Source organism: Haliaeetus albicilla, chromosome 2 (assembly GCF_947461875.1).
Source record: "Haliaeetus albicilla chromosome 2, bHalAlb1.1, whole genome shotgun sequence".
Classification (NCBI taxonomy): Eukaryota; Metazoa; Chordata; class Aves; order Accipitriformes; family Accipitridae; genus Haliaeetus; species Haliaeetus albicilla.
Window position 1 is genome coordinate 42,003,198 of NC_091484.1, and position 27,606 is coordinate 42,030,803.

At 41.8% G+C, this 27,606-nt stretch overlaps 1 protein-coding gene across 2 annotated transcripts in view; it reads right to left on the bottom strand.

Annotated features, from left to right (window-relative positions):
* The window catches only part of CHN2 (chimerin 2), a 174,821-nt gene that overhangs the window by 21,268 nt on the left and 125,947 nt on the right, over positions 1-27,606 (bottom strand). For both annotated transcript variants that reach the window (XM_069772520.1, XM_069772528.1), the window contains one exon: positions 4,840-4,917. In XM_069772520.1, coding sequence (XP_069628621.1) covers positions 4,840-4,917 — 78 coding nt within the window. The remainder of the gene's footprint in view (positions 1-4,839; positions 4,918-27,606) is intronic.

A 27,606-nucleotide genomic window follows, 5' to 3' on the forward strand; every position in this document is an offset into this window, starting at 1 on the left:
TACATAAAGCTTATTTCAGCTGATCTCACTGTGGCATATTTAGAAAACGGTAGCTGATTATTCCTTGATCTCTTCTGTCATTAATGGGAAACAGTCATCAATGCTGACTAAGGGCTGCATCTGAGAAGAGCTGACTGCGCACCCTTCCCTTGTTCTCTTCAGCTTGGTGGCCCTCAAAGGTTTAGCTCTCTTTATTCATTCACTTCAAATTTTTCACAGATCTGCATTTTAGCTCAAATGGCAAGTTCCCAACTGAAATGCCCTCAGAAAAGTGAGTCTTGGTGGTTTCTGGTCAAGCCGAAACAGGAAAATACTAGCTATCTCTAACTGAAAAAGGGCGATCTTCAAAAGTTTCTAGATGAAGGTGGAAAAAAATCTCTTAAGATGTAGTTTTGAACTAAGTCTTTTATGGCTTGCCATTAATTTTAAAGAAATAATGAGGTCTGTTCCTATGAACACAACACTCAAATGCAGCCCAAAGCTTGCACACAACGGTAAATGGGAATCTTACCTGCCAGATTGGCCTCATCTCTGTTTTAATCAAGGAGAGGTAACAGCAGGTCTTAGGTTTTTGAGATGGGTTTTTAGGTTTTGCCCCATCCTTTGCAACAGCATCATTACAAATGGCCTGGGCTTAGATTTTTGGAAACATGATCAAGATCTATTTATTATTGGTCCCTACCCCATCCTGCAGTCTCAGGAGACCTCTCTGTGTACACACAGCATTGGGTCGGGCTGCGTGGGCTACAGTTGACACATAATTCCAACTTTTAAGAAGAATTTACAGGGACGCATTTCTTCATATAAGCAAAAAACCATGATGTTTCAGACTATACACTGTACTTTTCTTGTTCAGTCTTTTATCTTCTTTCCACAATGTCTAACTCCTAACTTCTTCACTCTATTTCCTTTCCAGCTCTTTCAATTAAAAGTTGTTTCTTACATTCATCCTCTCTTCCCATTTAGGACAAGAGGAAATGGCCTTAAGTTGCGGCAGGGGAGGTTTAGATTGGATATTAGGAAAAATTTCTTTACTGAAGGGGTTGTCAGGCATTGGAACAGGCTGCCCAGGGAAATGGTTGAGTCACCATCCCTGGAGGTATTCAAAAAGTGTGTCGACAAGGCACTTCAGGACATGGTTGACGGTTGGACTTGATGATCTTAAAGGTCTTTTCCAACCTAAACGATTCTATGATTCTATGGTTCTCTGCTGGACAATCTCACCCAATACTACACTGCATGTCTCTTCTTACTGCTCTCCTGTGCTCTCACCTTCGCCCTTCAGCTCGGTGGTGCCCTTGCTTCCAAATGGCAGAATTCCCTCTGCAGGTGCTATCTCATGCAGTTTTAGTCTGCGTCTAAGCCATGTTCACACAGGAAGAAACTACAACCAAAGTTAAGGAGTGCCAATACAGTGGCAAAACAAAATAATCCCTTAAGCAATATTGCAGAAACAAACTAAAAATTGCCCTGAATTGAAACACATGTTTTTTATTGGCATTATATGATGCTGTTTCTGAGACAATCTTATTGTTTATCTGACTGGGTTTGAAGACTTTTCTATTTGCATCCGAAGAAAATAAGAGATTTTTCAGACTTCCGCCGGAATACATGCACATTTGTACTCTTCTGTGGACTCCTGCTGAACCTGAGCTCTTTGCAGGGAAGAGAAGCTGACTCTACTCTTATTTTTTGTTTAAATACATACACATAATCTTCATGATGTCTGTAAAAAATGCCTCCCCCAAACCCTTTCTCTCCCAGAAGCAGTGTTTATCTGCAGTGATTAACACAAGGGGAAATTTATCCCAGAGCCTCCTTTCTCCCAGCAGATCTTCTGACTTGTCCATAATCAGCTGCCTTTACTCCACTAGCCCCCCTGCAAACAGGATTTGCCCATGCTATAGTAGTAAACAGGCGCAATATTGTGGTAAATGCACATTATTCAGCTCACTTAAAGCAGCACAGAGGCCCTCTCATGAATTCCCAGCCTAGAACAAAACGTGTGGAGCATCCCCAAACTCCATGCTGCCACCCTCGGGCACGAGGTGACCTCACCACCAGCTGGGACCCCACTGAAGTTGGCAGGTAAAGCACATCCCAAAGAGCCTGCTGGGCTGTAACGAGATGTAATTGTAACAAGATGCAAGAGGACTTTGCAATCCAGTTAGGCTGACACCCACATAGTTACAGAAATACCTCTGTGTTTTTATAAACAGGGCCTCAGAGATTTATTCTCTTTCCTGAATTACGGTATGTCTACACTGGCTTATGCAAAGTAGTCCCGCCAGACAGACGCTAGCTCCAAACCTAAATCCATGCAACTGTGTTGTGTGTTCAAGATGAACCCAGCTTAACAAATCAGTCTGGATCCTAAATCTTTTTTTTGTTCATTGCCTTGAGTGCCTTGAAATTTGGAAGAGAAGCTGAAGGAGAAAGCACAGATGCTCAGAATAGCATAACCCAGCACCCTCACTCTCCAAACTCCAGCACTTCTTTTTAATTTTTATATTAGCTTGGAAAGGATAGAGGGAGATCCATCCTTGCTCTGAATTTGTGCCTTGAGTCTATTTCTTCCTTTTGTTCCTTCTCTCTTCCAGTAGGTACGATCTTTGGTGTAAGACCTACAAAAATCCCATCAGCTTCGCTAGAAATGTGCCCTTCAATTTTAAGATTCTTCATGGCTAAAGGACAAGAGCTAAAGAGTGTCTGTTTGTTCCTGAAGAATTGCCTATGACAAGATTATGATGGACACTGTGACGTGTAACCTTTGTCCCTGTGAACTGAGATGAATGATACAATACATGTCAGTATTCACTTAAAAATGGGGAAGACAACTCTTTGAACGTCTGCAAAATAGCGTTCTCTTTCAGATAAATCCCATATCATCATAGCCTGAGTGCTGCCAAAAGCCATTAAGAATTTTGCCCCAAGACCAATAAAGCCATTCTTTCCCTTTTAAATAATTTTGTAACCCTTTTATGTGATGAATATGGAATATATTAAAGATACTAGACTTTAATTTAGCCATCTTTTAAATCTAAATATTCTACTCTAAGCATTCTATCCACATTTTTTGTTCAGCTAGACATGTTTTAATATAATCCTTTGGAAAACTAACTGTATTTGCATAGTGAACTTATTTGTTCATTAAGTAAATGTAACACTTTCAACTGGCCTTTCTGGACAATTTATTACTTTTAATGTTTCTTCTGTAAGTTTTTTATGGCCTCTGCTAGGATAAAACAATAATTTTCTGCTGTCAAGCTTGTGAATACATACATATTTTAGTCATGTGATTTTCCAGTTAAACATGACTCTTTTGAAACAGAAAGGAACAGAGACTGTACAACAGCTAGATTGTGCAAACGCAAAGTTAACTGGGCACATGTCCAATTATAAATCAAAGCCAAAACAAGGGGAATTTTTAAGAGAAAAGAATGTATGGGTCAAAGTGGAAAAAAGTCTCAGTCATGAGAAAATATTTTCTAGTTAAAACTAAAATAGTTTTGATATTAAAATGATAATGAGGGCAAAACCCAGAAAGAATGAAAGCTAGTTTAATCAAGCAAGAAAACAGAGTATTTCACCTATTTCCTTCACTGATGATCAGTGAGATAAATATTGACTTTTCTGTAGACTGAGTCAAGGAGGGGGAATGAAAAGAGGGATGCTATTTTTGGCTTTGCTCACTAATATTAAATTATTGATTTACCAACTACAGCAGAAGCACTGCAGAGGAGAGCAATGTCTGCATGGCAGAATATGTAGAAAAATAAGTGAAGCCTTTTTGCTAAACCAGGAAAACAGTAAAATCATTTTAATCAGCGCTTCTCTTTTTTTGACAGGCCTCAGATGAGTATCAGGAAATTCTTTCTGCTAATGAGCTGAACTATTCCGACAGTGACCCAGATCAGCATCCTCAAGGAGCCTTAAGTAAACTGAGGTTTCAAAGCTGAGATGCATTCCTTTCTTGTCTTGTTACTGCCTCTTATTCTCTCTGTATCCACTCTGATAAGCATCAAACCACAATTTGACAGCATTAGATATGGTAACTGGCTGGCATACTCTGAAACCAGCACAGTCCTTTTGGCAAAACATTTTAGTACAAGCTGCCTGGAAGGTCCACTTCCACAGCTGAGTCACTTCCCTGCTGCAGCATGCCAGACACAGCAGTTGGGGAAAAAAACCCCTAAGAATCTGATTTTGTAGGTATAAGACAGCAAAAATATGATCCATTTAAACATCCCCGTGTTTGTCCAGCTATTTGGTTTAGTTTGACAAGCAAACACAAGCTCAGATCCTAGAGATCTGTGGGACTCTGAGAGCATTTCCTTAGCATATGGTGGTGGAACAAAAGCTAGGAGACAATACCACCGTTGTGCTCTGCTTTATTGTTAGGAGCACTCGAGCTCCCTCAACTCCTTCTGAAAACAGAAATGGTCCAAAATGTTTGTTGGTAAAATGCTACTGGCTTCTGATAATAGTTGAAAAGGGGCCTTTTTCTCATTTAAAAATGGATACACTTTAAGATAAAGACAATCAATATGAAGTACTTTGTTTCTGGAAAAAAAAAAGAAAACTGAATCTGGGCAAAAAGAGCTAAAATGCGTCAAGTAGTGTAGTGAGTAGTAGTGAGTAGCAAAACGGTTATTTAGATTAAGTGCCTGTGTAAAAGCATATTAAGAATGCAGTCAAGTAGAAAGAAAAATGCTTTTATCAACACTCTTCTCAGAGCTAGTATAGATGGGTGCGTGAAAACCCTACTACAGCAAAAAATAAAATGTGAAGCATCTAAACAGAACTTTTTAGCTGAAAAGAATAAGAAGTTGTGCTTACCTTAAAATTGTGTGCTTTTTCATAGTTGAAGTGGTTGTCATTTTGAGTTAAGGCTGCTCTTCTGACCAAGGAGGTGATCTGTGAATAGGCAAAGAGTTTCAGAGGTTGCCACAAAAGTGCCCCCTTGACTCCCACCTTCACCCCCAGGGCCACGGCCAGGAGCTCTTGGCGCTTCCTTCCTCGCTTTGACTTGTGAACAACGGCACAGTTTTTCTCATTTTCCAGCCACAGATCCTCTGAGAACATAGCGCTGGGATCCCAAATCTTTTCCCTGTCTTCCTCGGCGCCCGGGAGCCTGACTGTAGTCAGTACGGTACAGTTTGTCCAACTGCTTCTGATGTTAGACAGCAGATTTGAAGCAGCTGCAGCCCATTCTGCCGAGACCTCTGGCATGTGACTTGAATGGGCCGTCTTGTGGGACGGAAGGAGCTTCTGCATCTGAATAAGTAACGGCCTGTGCCGTGTGATTTCTTAAGGCAGATGTGTGCCTCAAACAATAGCCCAAATTCATACACTGAGCAACCTCCCCCCCCCCCTCCCCAAGCGGTGGTCTCCAGCTAGGTGCTGCCAAAATATTGTCCCGGGGGGACAGTGTTACAGCTTCACGCCCAAAGGCATTTCCAGGGACAGATCACTTCAAGTCCACAGCGTGTTAAAATTGAACAAACAAACAAAAAGCCCCGGGAAAGCCCACACAACTGAATCCGATGCTGCATCCAATTACATTCAGACTCGGAGACTTATCAGCCAGCAGTCTGCATGCCAGCAGATTAAGCCCTTAAAACCATGATGATTGTTTAATCTTACAGGGCTAAAAATCTCTCTTTTTTTTTTTTCATATCCTGTACACGGGGAGAAATCCAGCAGCGCTCCAAGCATTAATAGCACTTTCATGCCGTGTTTTAAACTAGAGCATTTTGTCAGTGTGCACTTGGTAGCATGGAGCTAGCTGACTGTGGGGGTAAGTTGAAAGCCCAGCTGGGACGATGCAGGCTAGGAAGCCCCCGAGCCCTGTGCAGCGCTCAAGTGAAGGCAGCAGCGGAGCCTCACACGGATGTAGGAAGCCCGTGTGCGCAGCCCTGTTTGCAGAACAGGGTCTGCAAGATAGCAAGGGCAGTCGTCCTTCACTCTGGTTACACGTGTCTATAGATTTGGAGGGGAAGTGATTTCTAGTTAAAGCCCGGGGACAGGAGGGATCTGCACTCTGACCAGTCTGTGCTACAGCTTGCAGCGTTACTTTGGGCACCTGATTCACTTCTTTACAGGCAGGTAGTTCGCCTTCCCAGGACACAGAAGATGTGTGACACGGAGCATCCCCTGGGAAGCACATTCAGTGCGCCCTCCCCACAGGCTTCCCTCCCTCCAGCTCCTCTCTCCTGCTCCCTTAGTCAGTATGCCCATTCTCCACCCATAAGAGGAGGACAGGAGTTACCTTCTTGGCAGAGCACTGTGATAGTGTCTCAAGTCTCTAAGGTGTGTCTAATGCTGCAGATGCTGCAACAGAGCAAACTGGGGGGTTACCAGCACTACCAGGAAAACTGCCTGTTTGAACTAGAAACATTAAAGACCACATCAGGCTTTTACAGTCTGCCCCACTTCAACTTACCCAGAAAATACGTGAAATTAAAGTATTTAATTCACTTAAGTTAACTTGTGAAGTTGAACTTGCCTCTATTTTTTTCAGTCTGCCTTTACCTCAGGCTGAGAAGTCAGAAGGTTCATCTAATTTACTTACTAAAACCTCCACCATATAGACTGCCTGCTCTTAGTAAAAGCAATGCTCTCCTGATTTGAAAGCCCATGGGGACAGATGGTCAGTCGTCAGTAACATCAGGCCGTGCAATTTCAGATAGTGCCCTACTTAGGGTTTTCAAGAAGTTGTGCAGCCTGCAAAATCAGCTTCTCAGTTATAAAATGATGCACTTAATTGTATGTATAGCATACTTAATTCCTTTCTTTTCCAGGTAACTCACAGCACCTTTTTTTATGTGCTCCCATACTCCAAAGCCTCTGCTCCCCAGTAGGGAGGATTTCCACACAACCCCGTTGCTCCCTAAACAGTTGCTGCCCGCCTGGCCTTTCCCCAGGGCTCGGCACTGTTATCTGACCACTGGTGACAACTGGCTGTGATGTATGTTTGAACATTGCTCTGCCTGGAGGAAATCCCTGCTGCTCTTCCATATGTCCTCCCGCCAGTAAGTCCCGATTTCTGCCAGCTCAGGACCTTTATCTGCTTTCCAGCAGATAAAGACAGACTATAGCTCCCCATCTCTCGCTCAATGTATTTCAAAAGATGAGGAACACTGGTTTTAGGGACACCTCTGACCCCGTCAGCGGCAATGGCTTCAGTTTGGGCCGTCACAAAGGAAACTCTGGAGCAGCCTGAAGTTCTTATTACGCTCCAGTATCTTTCCTCAGTACCATTTTAAGTGTATTTACATTTATCTGGAACAAAACCCCCAAACTAGCTCTGAGTTGTTAGACAACTCTGAAGCTACAGCACCTAAATCCCCATATATACGTAAGCTAGTTTCTCTCTGACTTCCAGCATAACCAATCCAAAGTCAGAGAGAGGTCGGTTTCCTAATAATGCTCTAATATTTGTATTTATGTCACTAGACTGATAAAAATCCCATTATATAACCAATATTTTTTACATAACATGGCAGATTTGATACTCAAGCTACAGGCTTATGATGATACATCTTGGAATTTCTATTTATTAAACTATTTTTGGAATATCAGAGTGTCCTCCTGGGATCAGACATACAGTACTATATTTAATGGAAACTGTGAGTGTTTGCACAGAAGCATTATACGCAATAGACTTGGAGGAGGACAACTCAGCCAAACCAGATCATATGACTAAGGCAGATCAGTATTTACTGTTTATCATATATGAAATTTTATTTATCCCCTAGGTTGCTCTTTCTGCCTTGCTTGGGCCCTGTTTAGACAGTTGTTTAATGGGATCTCTTGCAAACGCAGGATGTGTACAGAAGGCCAACAGCAAGTGCGTCCTCTTAAGAGGCTTAATCATACAAAGCCATACCAGGTTTGGTGTGCGTCTAAAATGGTGCTGTAAAACTGAGATGAGCTGGACCACATATATAACCCCTTTCCTCTCCAAATATAATGCAGACAGCAGCAATGACAAATTCTCAGCAGCAGCCAGTTCCAATGTACTGATACCGTAGGCCAACCCCAGTGCTCTCTCTTATCCATTTTCTTTTTCTTAATACACAATTTACTGCACACGGTGTCAACTCATTTAAAGAGCACCTCTTGATCAAGTTAGCCTGCAGCTAAGGAGGAGAACGCCAGCAGCTAAAAATATTATTGCTGGTTGTCACCGAACGTCTAAGCTAGTGAAGGCTGAAAGGCAAATATGGGTTGTCTGCGTTTTCAGACCAAAGGATTTCTGCATAACATATGACTTTAGTTACTAGTCTCTCTGTAAAACACACGCACTGTATAGCAAATTGGGCATTTACAGCAAAATAAATGTCACTGAACCAGAATAATAAAATTAAAAGGGGGGGGGGAGAGGGCGGACTCAGCTCTTGCGCCATTTCCAGCACGCCTTTGCAGAGTGAGCTGAACCACACCATTGTCTTTCCCCTCAAACACTGGCGTCTTGTTTGCTAACAAAGGCCTCAGGGGTAGGAAAGAACAAATTGTAGTATGAAAAGCTTTCCGTTTTGTACATGTGGCATGATTTCTGTTGTAGTCCTGTGGGCAGCGCTGAGGACTCGCTGGCAGCAAGCAGCGGGGGAACGTTGCATGCCGCCCAGCTCCTCCGTGCCAGCGCCAGCGTGGTGGGAAGAGACGCTGTGGGAGCGATGGCTCCTCTCCCCCAGCCGCTGCTGTGCCCACACAGGCTGGCAGGGAGGGGTAGCGAGTGGTGGGTCCTTGGCTCACCGCTCTACCTGCCGAAGGGCACAACTACGGTGGGCAGAGGAGCAGCACGGGCATGTCTCCTTGGACGACACCACAGGCAAAAGGGAGATTGCTCCATGATGAGGAATTGTGACAAATCCATGACTGATCTCTAACTAAATACACTTAACACTGCACATAGATACAGTCATAGGTCAAAGAGAGGCCTGTTTCCTTGCAGGCATGGCATACTCGGTAATCTGCCAGACAGATTATGTTTGCGCAATTGCCGTGGAGATGACACATGGTGCAGGCATCTCGCAGCTATTGGGATTTTCCTGGTTTTCTCCCACAGAGCTCTTCCCACGATGTGCTCAGGAGTCAACGCCAAAGAAGCCGGCTCTTAGCAAAACACAGGGCACAGAGGGGAAATGGTGGCGGAGGCTAGTCATCCAAAGGCCTTCGCCATACCACAATGCTGCCAGCCCTTGCCTCCCACTGCCATGGCACTGGGAGCTGCCATTAAAAGGCTTCTGTGCTGCCGAAACTGTGGGAGAAAACAAGCTCCAAGCAGCAAATGTACTGAACACGAAGCCTGCACGTTGCTTGCCAACCCAATCTTGCAAAACCCACTTCCCCAAGAAACCGCCCCTCTGGCGGGAAGGCGCTCGATGTCAATTAGGTGAACAGAGACTGCAGAGGTTAGCAGGACCGGGAAGCTCCACAACACAAAGCTCGGGGTTAGGAAAGGAGTCAGACCGCACAGAAACCAGGCTGCTGCTGCTCTCTGGTTTGCTTTTGAGGGGGGAACACAGTCTACTTGCTCCCAGGGAATCAAAAATAGACAAAAATAATTAGCATTAATTGGCTGCCACCCTCCTCTGTTCAACAGATCTCCAATTGCAATCGCTGAGAGCTGCCCCCGAACACAGGTCCATCTGAGCTCCTCAAGGGTGCCATCTCACCCACTGAAAACCCAATAGTCTCTTGTTTCCAGAAAAAAAATTCCTTTCAGGTGAGCTGGAGCTCAGTAAACTGAATATCATCATTAAAAAAAAAAGCACCACAGGTTTTTTTAAAGGGTTAAGATATATCTATAGTTTTGCTTTTTACTCCACAGAGTTTCAACTTCCTTGTTTTTTAATAATAACCGGTCCCTCTGCAAATCATGAGTCTGAGGAGCTGTCAACACTATGCTTGAAGTGTTTATGGCAGCAGATTATCTACACTGGGCTCCTATTCTGGAGAGCCTGGGTGCACTTCCATCACCACCAATCACACCTATCTTTTGAGGATAACCCACTTCAGAGCAAAAGGAACTGGTCATTTAGGAGGACTCCTCCAGTAAATGCTCTGAAGTTAAAGTCATTAAAATTTTAATCTTCACACCTCTCCTAAATTAATGTGATTGACTGTTTATTAGCATTGCAGTGACCAGTTGTCATTTATATGCACTTCTTTCTGACAGGGTATTCGATCGCCTCCCCTGCAGATAAAAGATATAATTTACCTACAGCAAATGGAAATATAATCTCCCTTAAACTTCAGATCTCCTTTCTAAATCCTTCTCAGACAGATTTTTCTGTACACATCATGATTATTTTTCTCAAAACAATGTAGTGAACCAAACAATACAACAGCCAAAGGTGAAATGCTGTAGAATCAGGAAGGCACTAGCGAGACTATTATTAAAATAATAGTTTCTGTAAGCCTCTTATAGAGTATTAATATAATAAACTATTGTCTATTTTGGAACAACTGGAGGTTACATCAAGTGGTATGCAATTACATAGTCATCTCCAATTAAAAAAATAATGGGCAGATGAAAACCTTTTATGTTGTCAGGCAATTGTATCACTTAATGTGTTAAGCTGTGTATTTCACGTCCACCGTTGTGTTTAACATGTCTGAAATAGTATTTTGACTTCTCATTTTGGTAAACTGTAGTAAATATGCGTTGTGTTACAAATACACTGTCGGTATCAAGGAAGAAATAGTCCAGAAATAAGGAAAGGACCTAAGTATAGGATCAACTAATTCAGCGATTCCCCTGAATAACCCTGTAGGGATTAACATGGTAACAGCAGGTCTAGCCTATTTATTGCCTCGACTTCCTTTCCTCCCACTCTCTCCTTTATCCTTTCCAATCTATCTCCATGCTTGTCAAGGTTATTAATGACATTTTCCTGGCCAAGTTCACGAGCCTCTCCTCTGTGCTTAATATTGATGACCCAAACAGTAGCAGAGGGACAGAAGAGCAGGGGCATGAGGGCTAAGCAGGGCAGATGAGAGCAGAACTGGACACCGCTGCCATCGCTGCCGCCACGGAGAAAGAGGAGCACCAGTGGGGCTGGCAGTAGCCGCTTCATCTGCAAACAGGGCTTTCTCAGGGAAACTGCACTGAGTTTATTTCTGAATTACTTCTTGTTCTCTGTGTTGATATAACACACATGATTGAATTTGACTACAATGTACGCAAATGAGTACTGTTGTCACACCTATAAATTAAACCATATCTATGATAACATCTGGTCTGTACGCAAACAAAATTCAAACATAACATTTATCCTGATATTTGTAAAAAATCTGCAGTGATCCTGTTATTTCGTCAATTATGTTGGCTTAATCAACAACAAAACCAACAGTATTTTTCTAACTAAATAGACATTTAAGGATAAAATGGACAGATGGATGGAGGGAGGGATGGATGGATGGATGGATGGATGGCAGGTGTCTAATCTAAAACAGTAATCGGGTCTCTCTTCACAATCAAAGGAGAAAAACAGAAACCTCCAGGCAGTGATTCATCCTCTTCTATGACAGACTAAGTTTAAAATGGGTCTTTGCAGCTCATTTATGGATCATATAAGGAAATTAGATGACTCAGGTAGAAAAAGATAGCTTACTTTAAGATAATAAAAATTAGGTAAGGTCAATCTCTGAACTCTTTTCAATTTCTATTTTTCTATTATCTATTCAATTTTAGAATAAATTATATAAGGAATAATTTATTTTATCAGCCTCAGCCATATCTATAAGTAATTATAGAATAATAATTGTACTTTGGTTTGGTTATCAATACTTCCCATACTTTAGACCTGGCTAAGACTCATGCTCTGGAAACATGGAATACCCAGTTTACTACATCATTTGTTACACAGCTGCATGTACCTTTATAGGTTTTTCTGGGCTTATTGGATGAATTTTTTCAAGAAGTGTAACTATAGAGGAATCAGTCTGTAATTAATACCAGTTTCTGGTGCTGACTATACAGGTAGCCAGTATTTTGACATTTCACCCACAGAGGAAATAGTCTAGCAACATAATGAACTTAATATGATATAAAATGGCCTCTATGAATTAAGAGGGAAGTGACTCATGCTCTCTGCAAGATATGGGACTATTAGTCAAGAGACAGAGATTTAAAAAAATTTCCTAAACATTATAGTTTTTATCCAGACCCCCAGTGGATGCTGGCTCAGCACCATGTAAGCTATACATGCACATGACCTGTTCATCTTTTTACGTTTTTGCTATGAAGCTCTTGCTTTCTGAAGAAACAGCACTTTGTTTAGGAAAGTCAGCTTGCCGTTGATTAAAACCATCATTGCCCTGCAAGCAGACTGCAGAGCTTGAACTCAAGCCAAACCCGCTGAGCTGCCACAATGAAGTGGAGAAGTTAACGTGCTTACTTCCAGGTCTGGGGAGAGGAAGGCAGGAACGTCCCCTCTGAGAAAGGCGATGCCTGTGAGCACAGCGCAGTGCCCTTGAAAGGATGGGAAAGGGGCTAGAGGCACCCTAAGTGCAACAGTCCTGCCCTTGGGGCCCTTTTGGCTCACTCGTATGGGGCTGTCATTAATCGTAACTGCTTGTGCACTGAAGGAGCTGGTTGGGTGCCATGCTCAATCACAGGGTTAAATTGAGGACCATGTTTTGTGAGACCATATTAAGTCTGTTTAATGTCAGGACATCAAATAAATGAGCTTGATAATAAATCTCAGTGCTATACAGCTACTATGTTGTATAGCTGGTGGGCATAAGGCCTGGATGTTTGACCATATGCCTCATTACACACCCAAACAACATACATAGCATTGTACACAAAGACCTACATCCTCACTTTTGCAATAATTCTCATTTCTCTGTCTCAGTCACTACCAAACCCTACAGGCAGGTGTTATCTCAAAGCAATACAGTAACCGGTTATTTGCTCTGTACACAGTAAAATTTAACACAACAAAAATAAATACAACGCAAAAAATAAAACACAGAAAGTTCTTCTGTTTCTCACTTTGAGTTCTGATACTATATGCTGGTGGGAGTAAACTTCTCTCGGAGTGAGACCAACTCAGCCTTGCAGCATACGCTCGAGGCTGAATCTTATGGACCACAGTCAGAGCTTCTGTTCATATAGAGAAGCAAAAATCCACCCCTCCTGGGATTATGACAAAACGTGGAGGAAAAAAGTCTTCAGGAAAGTTTCCCAGAAACCACAGAGTCAGACAGCAATGGCATTTATGTTCAGAGCCACTAACCGCTCGGCAGAGCCAGCTGATCTCTGGAGGGGCTGTAAAGCGACGCCGAGAGAGCTGCCAGAATGTAAAGTATGCTGTGGCAGTCTTGAGAACCAACAGCAGCATCCTAAGTTTTGTCCCAGCTCAAGATAGCTTAAAACAAGAGACTTTAATGTGGGTTAAAGAAGAGATTTATATAAGTGAAAAAGAACAAATAATTTGTGAACCAGTGATTCATAAACCAGTGATCCATGAACCAGTGATCATCTTCTTTAAAAAACTGGCAATCTATAAAATTGTTCTGGACACTGGCAGTTCGGGAGTGGATTCTCAATGGTGTGATGCTCTTGTTTCTTTAGAGCTCACAGGGAGATGGGGATGATAAGCAATTTGCAGGGAGGACAGTGCCAATATCAGCATCAAGCAGCAAACAGGATTTTTCTCTAGCTTTGGCAGTTTCTGCGTGGTGTGAAGGAACTGAAAAGCTTCAGTCTCAAACTTATAAACAGCATGACCGAGTTACACTGCTGCTCAGCAGTCATGACACCTTCAGGTAAACTACACAGTGCAAGGATCGAGAAGTGTAATCATGTGTTTTCCATCATTAGTAATATTTCTGTCCCCTTTTACTGCACCATCTTGTGACTTCTTCCAGCAAAAATGCATAAACTGGGTAGACAATACAAGGTGAAAGGAATTATTCATGCCATTTAGGGCACAAAGGAGGCAATTAGCAAATAAGAACACAACATGTTTTCAGGTTGAAAGAATACTTTTTAACAAGCCTGAGCCATTGCACTTTACCAAAAAAAAAAAAAAAAAAAAGGAGAAATGCTAGTTTTATAAAAATGTTGTGCTTTATGACTGTGAACTTCTATTTCAGTATCCTTTATGAATTGCATGGCAAAAAAAAAAGAGGGCAATAGGGAACTATTTTCCATGTGCCTAAGTGGAAGTGTGGCATGGAGCGGATCACTGGTTTTGGTGCTGGGCCAGCCATGGCTGTCTTACGACTCGCCTGAGCTAGCTGTATATCCACGAATGCCTCTGTGTCCCAGGACATGTTCCCCCGTGGGGAGCATACAGTATTTACAGCTTACCCGTTTGTGAAATAAGTGCTTCTGTCCCATCAAGTTTCAAGGAATGTCACCCTGTTCATGAGAGACAGGGTCAAATCCTGGCCTGTCATCCCAAAAGAAGTGGTAAGGCTGTATGACCCTTGGTATATCTCTGACTAATGGCTCCAAAATGCGTTTTTGCTTAGAAACAGAGCAGGAATCCATCCAGACGAAGGTGATGTGGGGTTAAAGAACAGATAGGAGGCTGCGCACTCAGCTGTGATCGCTTACCTATTTCATTATATGCATGAACTTTACCCCATGTATTACGTTCCCCCTTGGTATACAAGAAAGGTTCCTATAGCGTAAACCTGTATCAGCTTCTGTTCTCACAGACTCAGCACAGCAAGAGAACGGTTGGGATAGGACTACCGCCTCTTGTTGGAAAGTAGAAAGCTGTCTGCAGGACAGCTTCCTGTGGAGCATGTACCCTCCTCCAGCTCCTTCCAGCTCACCCTGCAGAAAAAGCAGCTCAATGCATAACCAACTTCTCCTGAATGTGGCTTCTGAGCAGCACTCAGCCCTCGCTCGGTTTCCCTTTTCCCACAAAGAAGCAAGGGAACTACTGTGTGCTGCAGACTGCACATGAAAAGCATGGTTCACTGCGCTTTTATAAGGACGTGTTATAGGATACGCAAACCACTTGAGATCATACACTTTGAACTTGTATAAAGTACCGGAATGTATCCAAGTTGCTTTATTTTCCCTTCAAAAGAATTGTTTTGTGTTGCATTTGTTTTGCCCGCTGCTTGAAGCTGGTTTTGTTACTCCATTACTGTGTGAGTAAGTAGTGGTGCAGCTATCCTTGAAAACACATAAGCATTCCCATGGCCATCAGAGAAAAACTGAGACAAAGACTGACCCCACTTCTCTGCTAGTGAATGAACACAGAAAGGCCGTATAACCCTAGTTTTATTGTTCCATACAGGTGCCATTTGACCCTGATATCCTTATAACTCCCTGTGACCTGCAGCCCACTGCCCTCTGCTATGAAGCAGCGGCTTTTGTTCCTGATGGCACACCATGCACAGCTGCTTCCGTTGTTGTTTGGAAGGGGACAGATGGCTGCTCTCAGCACAAAAAGGAGATTAAAAAAGAACTGAGGGAATGACATCACTACCCAGCCTGGGATTTAATTGACGGGACCCATGGGGCTACCACCAGCATGAACTCAAACTGCAGTTGACTCTGCCCATGGAAAGGAAAAAGTTTGTATTTTGGAGACTGAAGGACATATCTTTTGCAATATGTAGTTGCCACCACTCCAATATATATATTCTTTAACAGCTGTTTATGAATAGATACTGTCCTATCAGCAGCAGCACTTTTAAAGTACTCAAAAAGCGAGACTTATACGGCACCCTATCTCTATCCATGCCCATAGTTCAACTGCAGTAACTTGGTTTACAGCGTATTTATTTTGTTTTGCTTGTGATGAGAGTTTGTAAGAAATGGTTGGGGAAACATGAAACACAATAAATGAGTTTCACCATTAGGACCAATCCTGCTAAGGCATTTTGTAGGTAAAAGATTTCATCCATATCTCATAGCCCCACTTAAGTCAATGGAACTAAATAGCACGAAACTTTAGTGCTGGAAGTAGTGAGCTTTGTAGTCACTTTTCTGCCTTGAATTGAGCTCCAGATCTATGAAATCACTCTGAATTCTCCCCTTTCTGATCACCTGATACTAAAGGATGGCAGCCATTGTGGAACTCCAGGACGGACCTGCTGGGGAACTATGAATACCTTCAATTGACTGCATATACAGTGATCTTGTCCACTGAAGTATTTTCTGCAGTTTACCTAGCTAGCATTTATCTGCATTTACATATTATCTTAAGTACATTACCCGATTATTATTTGGGACAGGGGAATTTGGCCTCTGCATATGTGTGGTACTTGGTGCCATCACATTTTTCTGCAGAGCACAGATTTTTGCTTCGCGACAGATGAGGTTCCTAGCAAAACCATACAAAAATCATGAAATGAAAATTCCGAAATGGAAATAATAGTGAGACCTATCCAAAGTGTTAACCTCCAAGAAGAAAGTTAGCAGTATACATAAGGTGCAGTATACATAATAAGTGTCATGTATATGTATTATGTCATCAGCAATCAGAACACAATTTCTGAATTCTGCTTGTTGGAACACTGTTGACCACACAGTCTAAGATAAAATAATTGACCTTTCTCTGCCTCCATTTTTCCCGCTGTAAAACTGCCATAATACAAGCCTGCTTATGAACCTGGGGCTTCTGTAAGATGGAATTAGTACTCATGAGCCTCTGTTAGGGTGTAGGGGGAATAGCACAACAGTACAATTTTATAAGGAATAGTAATAGTTTGGTAAAATTTGTAAAATTCAGCAAACATTTTTTTAAAACATGAAATTCAAACAGGCACATGCTTGACCCACTGTGTTAAGTGGGTTGTTACATTTATGTGATGTTGCTGCTTTTAGGAATGTCTCACTGAAAACACTCGTCAATGCGGCCACATAGCTACCACCATGCTGTTTATGTTACCATCAATAGACATTGCCAAAAGGACCAGAAATTATTTTTCTAATCTGTTTTATTTCACCCTCGCTGTGAAACAACTGACAGGCACTAGATGTGCAGGAATGCTGCCATATGAAGATGAAACCATTCCACGAAGAATAAAAAGCTCCTTCAAGATGTTTTTTTTTCCCCTGAAAGGAAAAAAAGGAAGATATTGAGCACCCTCTGCCTCCTCCAACACAACTGGGAGTACAACACAGGGGCATTACTGAGATCAAAAAAGCCCCCAGCATCTTCTGTCACTGAAGCAATTTCTTCTTTCCTTGAGTGACTGGGAACAGCAGAGACACACTCCTCCACGCAGCCCAAGCTGGGGCTGGGACCCATCACACAACAGTACCCCACTGCAGCTCCTGCCCCAGCCCCGAGGATGGTTTTACTCCTAAATGCAGATCAGTGTCCGTGGGAGACATCACTGTCTATTTGTGGGTCTGCCCAAAGAACCAAGCTGAGCCTTTTTCTTCTTGCATCTAACCACACAGAGTAAGGTTCAGATTATCTCCTCGGGCACAGCTGTACAAACGAGCTCTATCCGGGAGACTTCTGGAGCAAACCCGTGGCTTTCAGTGGATTTGCACAGCTGCGGCCAGTGGATGGGAGTGCAGAAAACCACGATGCTGACGAGACAAGAGACGTAACAGCTCCCATCAAACACACTCTGAGTTTTACCGTCTCAGCAATGCTGACAGCAGCACCAGCACACACTGGAGGGGCCTGAACCAACAACATGCTACACATCTTCCACTGCCAGTAATTCAGACCTGAAGGCATTTAGCACGCCACAGAGTTGGACCAGAGGTTATGATAAAAAAGAGGGAAGACTTATGTGCTTCATAAAGTACCATCATTTTTTACTTTGCTAATCTGAAGACTAGAATAGCGGATCAGTCAGTGTCTTTGAACTTGGGGGAGACTTTTCAGGGAAACATTTTTTTGTTGCAGAATACGTGACTCATCAGACCTGGAACTTTGCACAGGGAAGTTCTGACCAAGACCCAGATTCCATTTTTTTTAAACTGAGGAAGCATTTAAGTTTCAGATATTTTAAAAAGCAATTTTCTGTTTCCAGTTTGAAACACTTTGTTAAAAACAGTTAATAAAACATTAAAAATAGTTGGAACAGTTTCAGACAATCTAACTCAAATCTTTTTCTGCCTTTTATCCTGCTTCCTCAGTGCTCGGTCATGAAAAGTTTTTTTTCATGTGTGTTTTACCTTTATTACAATTCAGAACAAAGTCAAAACAAAAGTGCAGAAATTGCCCATTACTATTATAACCCTCCACTACAGTGCTTTGATAAAATGTTAGTTTCAAAGGCGATCCTCTACTGATGACTGCCGAGCAAAGTTGTATTCCCCTGTACAAGCTCAATACAGACACACAGGAGCTTTGCATTCGTTTTCTTTCTGTTAATCAGTTGTTCCCCAGGGCTCTTTTAATCTGCAGTGACAGCCTCAGTCCCGCTGAGAATGGTTTTTCTGCTACTAAAACAAAAGGCACATCTCTAAATACTTCGTAATTTCAAGCAGCAAAGAATCTTATTCTCCTGGTTGAAAAAAGCAATAACAAAAGACTCATGCCTTAGCAGGCTGATGTGAATCATGGCCATCTTCTGCTTTCATTTTTGCTGTCTCGGGACTTCAACTGAAAGACAGACTTAATCTAGCCAGCATGGGAAGAAGGAGCCATGCCACAGCCATGCCCTTGCAAAGGCCGATCAACGAGAAGCGCCCCTGAAGGAATGCCATAGAAAGACTCTCAGCTGTTTGTAAAGTATCGCACTTCAGCCCCGGTGGAGGGGACAGCCGTACTTAATATAGACAGCATTAATGAAGGATTTACTCAGCCAGGAGCAGACAATGCAGCATTTTAAACCTCATGTTTACACTAACTAGTCAAAGACTTGCCAGTGCATAAGACAAAAGCTAAAATCAGACTTCAGTGCATTGAAAGAAAACCATGCCTTTTGGGGTGGTACATTTTCACACCCCACTAATTGCTTCCATTTATATTAAGTTAATTTCCAAATTAGACAAAACTTTAATTTTTTTTTTCATTGCAACATTAAAAGTAACAGCTCGTCAGCTCTACATTTTGAAAAATAGGCTGAGCACTGTATTGCCCATTCAGACAAAGTAAGTTAATTTATCACTTAAATGCATTTTCACTTCATTTTAAAACCATCTACTTTGCTTTTAGAAGTTTAACAAGTTGGTTTACTATTGCTGTAATACAAGGAGATTTCATTAAATGACCTGCCATCTTCTATCAGCATCATCATGATTACATGCTGCCCTTGTTTTATTTTAATTTATAGCGATTTTTTGCAACTTGCCAACATGGGTTCTTAGTAATTTAACAGAAGTACAAGACTGGCATAGAAAGCAAGCCAGCCACTTCCATTTCCCCTGTGCTCCACTTTTCATTCACACCTCAGTTTTACAACCTCCAGTGCTGCACAGTACTTGCAGGGCACCAGACCTGGCGAGTTTACTGATGTGTAGGATGAGGCCTTGCCAACTGGGGGCTTTTTGCTTTCTTACTAATCTTCATTAACTTCAGCAGTGCCAAAATGTTGTGAAGAGAAACGTTATCTCCACAGACCAGTTCACAAATTGTCTTGAGCTTTATAGGTCAAACCTCGACACCCTAAACTTGTTGGTAAACTAACTGGCAAAACGTGCCTTACAACAGGCATACTACTTGCTCCACAACGCACAAGCCAGGCAAACAACGGGACTTGAAGGATCAGCTGTAATCCTCAAGAGACTTACAGGTTGCTTCATCACATCACACAGATTCAACTCCCAAGTTACCTACAGCTTGACTGTGCTGCTGACTTCCACATCGCTGCTTCTATCCACGTGATGCGAATCAACCCGGTGCTAGTGAGATAAAGCCCTACACCTCTGTACTGCCGCAGCTGCAGGGCAGAGGCGAGGGGCAACATCTGTCCCAGGGAGCCCCTGGGACAAAGAACCAACACCTGGAAATGAACAAGTGGTTGCTCTCAGCTAATAACAAACCCGCTAAAAAGCAATTATAGCTGTTTCCCCAGCTGTTTCCACTGACAGTCTGATCAATGATGGTCTCTGCAGTGTGGAAAACATACATGTTTACTGATAAAGGGAAGAGTTGGGAAGCATCAAGGTACCAGCTTTCTGCACCCAGCCAGTAAAGGCCAGGTACCAGGTTTTGGCACATCATGTGCAAAGGAAAGGGAGGCATCACTTAAAAACTCTAGCAAGTGCTTAGCACAAATGAGATCAGAAGGGCTTTGGAGATCAATGAGGGATAAGGAGATTAGCTCCTTGGTTTCACAGAGACCAATGTCATGAGAAGTTTGTGCTATAGGTGGAAAAGAACGGTGGAAATTGTGGCAGATTTTCCCTATCAGAAAAACATCAGCTGGGCAATCAGAAAGCTCTTCTGAGCAGCCAGAGCAATCTGTCTAAAGCACTTCTCCAAAAGTAGAATGTCAAAGACAACTTACAACTGCAGTACTTTTATTTCTTATTTTTGAATGATAAAAATGTTCCACTTGAAAAGAAGAATAATTCAGTGAATCTTCAGCCAACATTCCTCTGTACTTCAGCACCAGCTCTAAACAGGGATCTCTGCCATCTCATAATGACAGACTTTTACCCTGTGTATTTTTCACCTTCTGCTTCCTGCCCTTGTGTAATTGCCTGTCTCACGTTAGAAGTGGGCCATCCATCCTACTGAACACATTTGGGCCACTATTTTCAATGCAGTTTTATGTACACTATCCATACTATCAATATTGCTGTCATTTCCTGCTCATATTCAGCTGAGATGACTCTGCTCCCATAACCATGTGAAGCATCAAATGAGAAAAATACTTACTGAGCTAATTCCATTGGTAAAGTTTCATTTTTATTCTCTACAATGTCTGGAATCACTAATACACATTAACTCCTTGCCTAGAGAAACATTTTTGTTTTAGAAAAAATGAAATGTTCTCTACGGTTAACTATATGGTAATTCATGTAGCAAACTGAATGATCAGACAGTAGATTTACAGAAGTACTTCGCTGTATGCTTTAGCAATTCTGCAGTTTACAGTGATTTATATTTACAGAAGCCCTTTAGGATTTAAGGGCAGAATTTTCCTTTGTTTGGTAAATCTGTACAGTCTCATTATTTATTGTTAACAAGAAATGTCATCATATTTATCATCAGCAAATCTTCTAAAGTCTGTAAACTATCAACTAGCTGCATGGCTAATTTATAAAACTCATCATTACTATTTAAAATTGTTACTATGTGCCAAACAACCCATAATGAAGAGCATTGACTTTGACACTTAATTTCCCTCTGCTCATACTTGGGTGAGACTCCAATTGACCGAACAGACTCTTTATTTTTCAGTAGTGTTTATTATTTGCATTGCAATAGTGCACAGGAGCTTGAGCCTTCGACCAGGTCAAGGCAACAGTGATGCTGCACAAACATTGAGTAAGAGACCTTTCCCTGCCCTGAAGAGCTTACAGTCTAGAAAGCCGCCCCACCTTTGTAACGAGGACTTTTCTTCCACACAAGAAAAAATATGAAATGGAACATAACCACAACAGACAAAGACATTAAGTTTTAAGCCTGTGAAGAAGAATTTGCAAATATTGGAGCAAGGACACAACAGTAAATTACCAGAGTGTTTTTAAAAGTGCACTATATCTAATATCCCAAGTAGTAAAGCTCCTGTCTCTCCTTCACTTAATTAAGTGCTGAATTACTGATTAACATGCAAACAAAGAGGAGGAGGAAAATAGAAACCCCATTTTAATTCATAGGTCTTTCTCCTTGCTCTCCCTGTTTTGCCCAGAATAACTAGATCCCTTATTTCTTCAGAGAATAAATCAGCACAACTTCAAGAAAGAAATGGGTACAACAAATGCCAGTCAATTTATTCAATATTTATAAAAAAACTAGAGCTCTCCTTGCATATTATCATGGGATTTAGATTACTTTACAAGCCATTTTGTAATTCCTAACAAATGCCAATCTGCCTGAGAACCAACCCTTGCTATTGCAAAAGTCTGCAGTCCACAACACATACACAACTAAAATATATTTAGAACATCTACTGAAAAATCACAAGTATTTTAGTTCAAAATGACCCTCTCTTAGACTTTCCATTAAAATACATCTTTAAAATAACTTCCTAAGTTTATAAATAGACTGCAAACTAAAACATTTAGGAGCCAAGAAATACCAAAGATAAGAACTATCCGAAGAATTCCAGCACTGCCCTTCTGGGCACAGCATGAATCTGCCTACTTGCAGACAACATATTTTGTCTGATTTTGTGTATATATATATATATACACAGACATATATATGTATGTATGTATTCATAGAGTCTGTTGTTCCATGGACATAATAGGAAAGAGGCAAATACTAAGATAAAGGTGTTGCTGATTAACGTGATGATTTATCAAAGAGTGTGAGTGGACTAGACTTGGCTGAAAAACAAGGGATTTGTTCTCTGTAAAATGTCTTGTATTTTTTGCAAAATTTTAAACCCCAGGGGAAATGGTGGGCATTTGGTGGAAGGAGTTTTCTGGTGAAAATGACACTGTTTCAGGTCTGCTGTGTCTGGGGAAGATCCACCAGTCAGACAGGGGACTGTGTTTCGGGTTCTCAGCTTAGTGGCAGACTGCCTAAGGCCCGGGGATCGTTAATTCCAACATAATTAGCCAATCTATCAGGCAGATTACATCAAGGCTGAGGACACCCAAAGAAATCCAAGGAAGTGGTGAGGTGTGAGTGCTGAGGATGGAGGTGTGATTTGTGAATACATATGGTCACTTGGACTCAGTAAAATATTTTTTTCTTTTGAATGAAACATTTCAGGCTCAAACATACATTTCCTGAAAAATAAAAAAGAAAAAAACCCTAGGTGTTGCTGGAAATCTTCCAAGTATCTCTAACCTGGACTCTTGCCGAAGGAGATAGACTGTGCTTACTGGAAGAACCAGGACTAATTTAATGAGCAGTGGGTCTACTTTTTCAGCAATGAAGATAAAAATAAATTTTGAGCAGCTGCCTACTTCACTATGCAGCAGCCATGGGCTTTAATCCATTTGATAGACCTTACATCTGCACAGAAATCAAAGAACAGTGGGAGTATTTTATATTTATGAATCTATTATACTCATGTAACAGAACATTACACTATTTATCTTTAGTACATCTGCATATGTATATATCTTTTGATATGCTATGCACATACAATATATATGCATATAATATGCATATCAATATAGAAGCATCTCTATATCTAAATTTAATTAGTTGGCCACTGAAAAAAGTATTAGAGGCAAAAGTAAGACTTGGCATGTCAACTGGAGCCACACACAGTAAACACCACCCTCAAGTACCCAAAGTCTGTCTCTAAACCAGACATTGTCCTAAATTGTGTACAGGTAAAATATAATTATCAGGATGTTTCATCAGAAATATGCAAATATTTAGACTTCCAGAATCACAATTTTGGATATTACAGTCCCACACAACTGTATTTTTTAGTAGTGGATCTAGAGGGAAAAAGTACAGCAGTTAGAAAGATTGAACACATTTTTTTCATATGGATCTAAGTTCATAGCCAAATCAAAAGAAAGCTTTTATTCTAAGCAAAACGTGTCACCTGTTCTTCTTCCTGCATACCTTTCAAATGTTATTGTTGAAAAACAGATTGCGCTAGGAAGCAGACTATTAAAATAGCTTTCTATCTCAAGCAGCTGTGTACATTTACTGTCAGCAAGTATGTTTGGTAAATAAGAACCTGAGCTGTCTACCAAAGGAAGATAAATTGTCCTTCCCTAAAATGATATCAGCAATTAGCAGAATTTATTAGAGCTAGTATCCCTTCTAAGCCATCAGGGAAGAGTAGTGCCTCACAGCACATCATTTAAAATGTCAGTGAGGATGTGAATTTTTTTCTCTCATGTAGACTTTGCAAGAAACTGCCTTGCTTTACCACCTTCAGGGTAAAGGAACTTCCATGCCATTTGTTTAGGATCAAACCTGGAGCACCCAGCAGAGGCTCTGTACAACACAGGTTGTAGCCACCAACCTCCCTGGCGGGGACAGGATGCTTAGAGCACCAGCATCTCTGCTGAGCTTCCCGTGATTCTCTTCTCCCCAGTGGTTCCCCATCAGCACCAGGAACTTCGCTTCTCCCATTTCCTTCTAAAGTATAAATTTGGCAGGCTACAGAAACATCTACTTAGCTGAGTTTCTGAGATGGCTAGATTTTGGAGGGTGAATGGGAAGAAAAAGAACCAGGCAAGATTGATCTGTGAACATCATCTTTTTTTCTTTTTCTTTTTTTTTTTTTTCCCAGTAAAATATCATTCCAGCTGCAGGTCATGCTTAGATTCTGCTGTGGATCACCTACCGCATTTTTAGTTTTTGTAAAACAAGAGCTGTCACAGCCAGGCATGCAAGATAAATTGTTACAAGTAATAGATAAATAAATACAGCCCAGAGAGATTCATTTTATGCTACTTCAGGCAAACCCCAATTGATTGCAAGTTTCTAGGAAAAGTAACTCACTTCCTTATTTGTCTGTAAAGTGCCTAGTACACATCAGTGCTTTTATAGAAAATAGATATTAATAAGAAGACAAAATATTAACTGTAATCCTCAGGACATCTGTGAGATGAGCAGATACTTGCTTCTGGGTGATGGAAAGCAAGTGACAACTGAGGGAGTGAGCATGGTCTAGGGAGAAAGCCTCCAAAGTATTTTCTGAAAAAGTTGTCCGACTCATTTTCCTTTCCTTTTATTACAATATTGTGACTAAAAATTTTGCTTATAACAACCACAAATCTAGCAGACCACTGCCTTACCCTTATGCTAAGAAATGCTCTATTCAGCCACATTATGCTCTTAAAAGCAAACACTCCCTGTGTCATTTGTTTTATTTATTTCTTCCCATGACTTTATGGAACAAACCAGTGGCTATCTTTCCATCACGCTGACTTGCACTCAGCAAACAGCTGATTACTCACTGTCATGCATGTAAATCTTTGAAGTGCAAAGCAAAGAAAAGAATGTCCCTATTTACTTCTTAAGTGAAATCCCAGCATCCAGCAGAATTTTAAAACTGATTTTTCTAGGGCAATACTTCTTTCATCCTCCCAACACTACACATTAGAGAGATCTGTCTTAATTCAAGCTGAGCTCTGACCCTTGAAGTCTTATGATGCTGTCTGTGTTTACATGAGCACAGACTATTTTTCTCCAAGCCAGTTCACATCATGCACGTTTCTCTCAAACTCTTCTGAATCCTGAATGTTAATGTCCCTCCTTCGCCCCATGGCTCGCCAGGGAATCGGGAAGCTGTGCAGTCTGGATGCTGCACAACAGTTTTCATCAAAAGGCTGGTATTATTCCCATTCCACTGACAAGAGGCTGACTTGTTATATTAATCTTTTCTCCTTTTTGGCACCTAAGTGGAGTTGCAGCTTGCATTTTTTTAATAACATTTAATAGGGTATATTATTTTCTATATTCAGATAACAGATCTCATTAGTTTCACCTGCATTTACTGAATACTTCTGTAGAATCTAATTTGTGCACTCAGCAGCAGAAGTAGCCTCATTAGCCTCTGAACATGTTTGAGCTACTTGCCAACACAAAATGAGTGCTCTGGGCAGGGATGTAATCCAGCCCATTGTGCAACTTTCAACGAGCTTCATCACTGCAGTAGACTTTTTTTTTTCCTTTTCGTCACATGCCTTTCACTTCCATAAATAGCAAGGCAAAGCTGCTTGCCCACAGCCGCCCACTCACCCACAGCCATGACTTAACAGTCATCAAGAAGTGGAAACAGTAGAAATTGTAGTCAGCCACAGCTGTAGCATTCAGGGGAAGGCAAAATTTGGAAATTCTTCTTGTTCTTCAACCACTTGAATCCAACATGGGGACAACAGCATGTTTAACTATATAATCATGGTGCTTTAGCTGAGCAAAGTTCTTCCAGTGCACTGAGCGAGGCAGGAGCTCCACAGGAAAGAAATGAGATCCTATAACTAAAACCAGTACTGTCATGTAAACGTACAGCTGGGGTTGTACTGGTGACCCTCCATTTGGTGTTCCCTAACTTCCAAATGCTTAACTTTGTGCCTTCAAAGCTCTGTTAGTGTTGAGTCTTTTCCCTATTTTCTGTGGACTCCTGCAGCAACGTGAACCCCTTTCCCTAGCTAAAAATATGAACTGGGGAACCCCAATGTCCCCAACATGGTTGATCACCCAGACTGAACCAAAGCTTAAAAACCCAAGGACAGACATCTGTAGTATGAGCCAGCACAGTGACTGTCAGCAAGGAGCAGGTGATGAGTTTGTGGATGGGCCAGTCATGGGAAGAACACGAGACATTAAGGAATTTTTGCAATTTTTTGCTGACAGCAGGGCAATGATGAGACTTTGGACCCAGAATTTTTAAGCCCTATAAGGGAGAGGGTCGTGGGGTACAAACACCACCCTGTCAGGCACCAGCCTGAGCCTGGCCTCTTCTACTTCACCTTCTACCTCTACCTTCTCTCCTTCAGGCTGTCTCCATCAAAGTGAGTCATTTGTTGGAACTGAACCTCCTTCATCAGGAGCTCACATTTTTCAACAGAAAAAATGCTGTGTAGAAAAAATTCCCAATGAACTCAATTAGCTGGAATCTCCTATATGCTGTCAAAACCTTGTACTTCCCCTCAACCTCAGCTGAGCAGTTTTCTGCAGTCAGAGAAGAAAAGCCAGATTGACACGATGTGGAAACTTCCCAGCCAAATGGCTGAGGCTAAGCAGAAGCATTTTGGGGGGGGGGCCTTTTCTGAATGGAGAAAATCAGGCATTTATCCCTCCGCACAACCACAACAGTAACTCACTGGGAACAGTCTCATTAAAGAAGCGAAGGAAACGCAATCTCTCTTGGAATTGAGGCAGTCAGAAAAATGGAGAACATGTTTTAGAAGTTGCCTAATTGGAGATTTAAACCAAACCAAACTAGAGGAGACTGCTTGATGCATATTTTGTGAGATAAATTTTTTTGTATTGCTGAGTGCACATAACTGCAAACACAATCAGGGGAACTGGATGTTGCAAACTGGTTCAAAACAGATTGTCCTGAATGATACAGTGTCTACTCAGGTACAAAGACAAGATCCACTCTAGAGGCCCTTCTTGCCATTGCAGCAAGGACACAGTGTGTGCTCCTCAGCCAGGGACCTAACTGCATCACAGAAGGATGTTGCCCCTTGTCCACCACCCAGAGCCCCCATTTTGAGGGATGGAGGTAAAAATGGGCAGTTTCTCAGGGATCTCTGCTAGAGGATGACAAGGTAAGAGATTCCCTCCATTTTATCCTCTGTAGGTAGACATAAGGGCACTTTGCCACCTCCAAAGCTGCTATTCCCAGGTGCTAAAGACAGCAGCAATTGCTCTCCTCCCTTCTGTCCACCTGAAAAGGAAGGAGAAGGCTAGGAACCACATGTTACTCAAGAGCATGAAGAACACCTATAGTGAAACCTCTTTTTTCTCCATCCCATATAAAACCACCAGTCACTTTCTGGAGAGGCAGGAGTTACCCACCTCACGGTTTCAAATAAGCAGGTCTCATGCTGTCAGTGAGGTGCTCAACTCACCCACAGCCACATCTCCCAGCAGCCATCAAGTA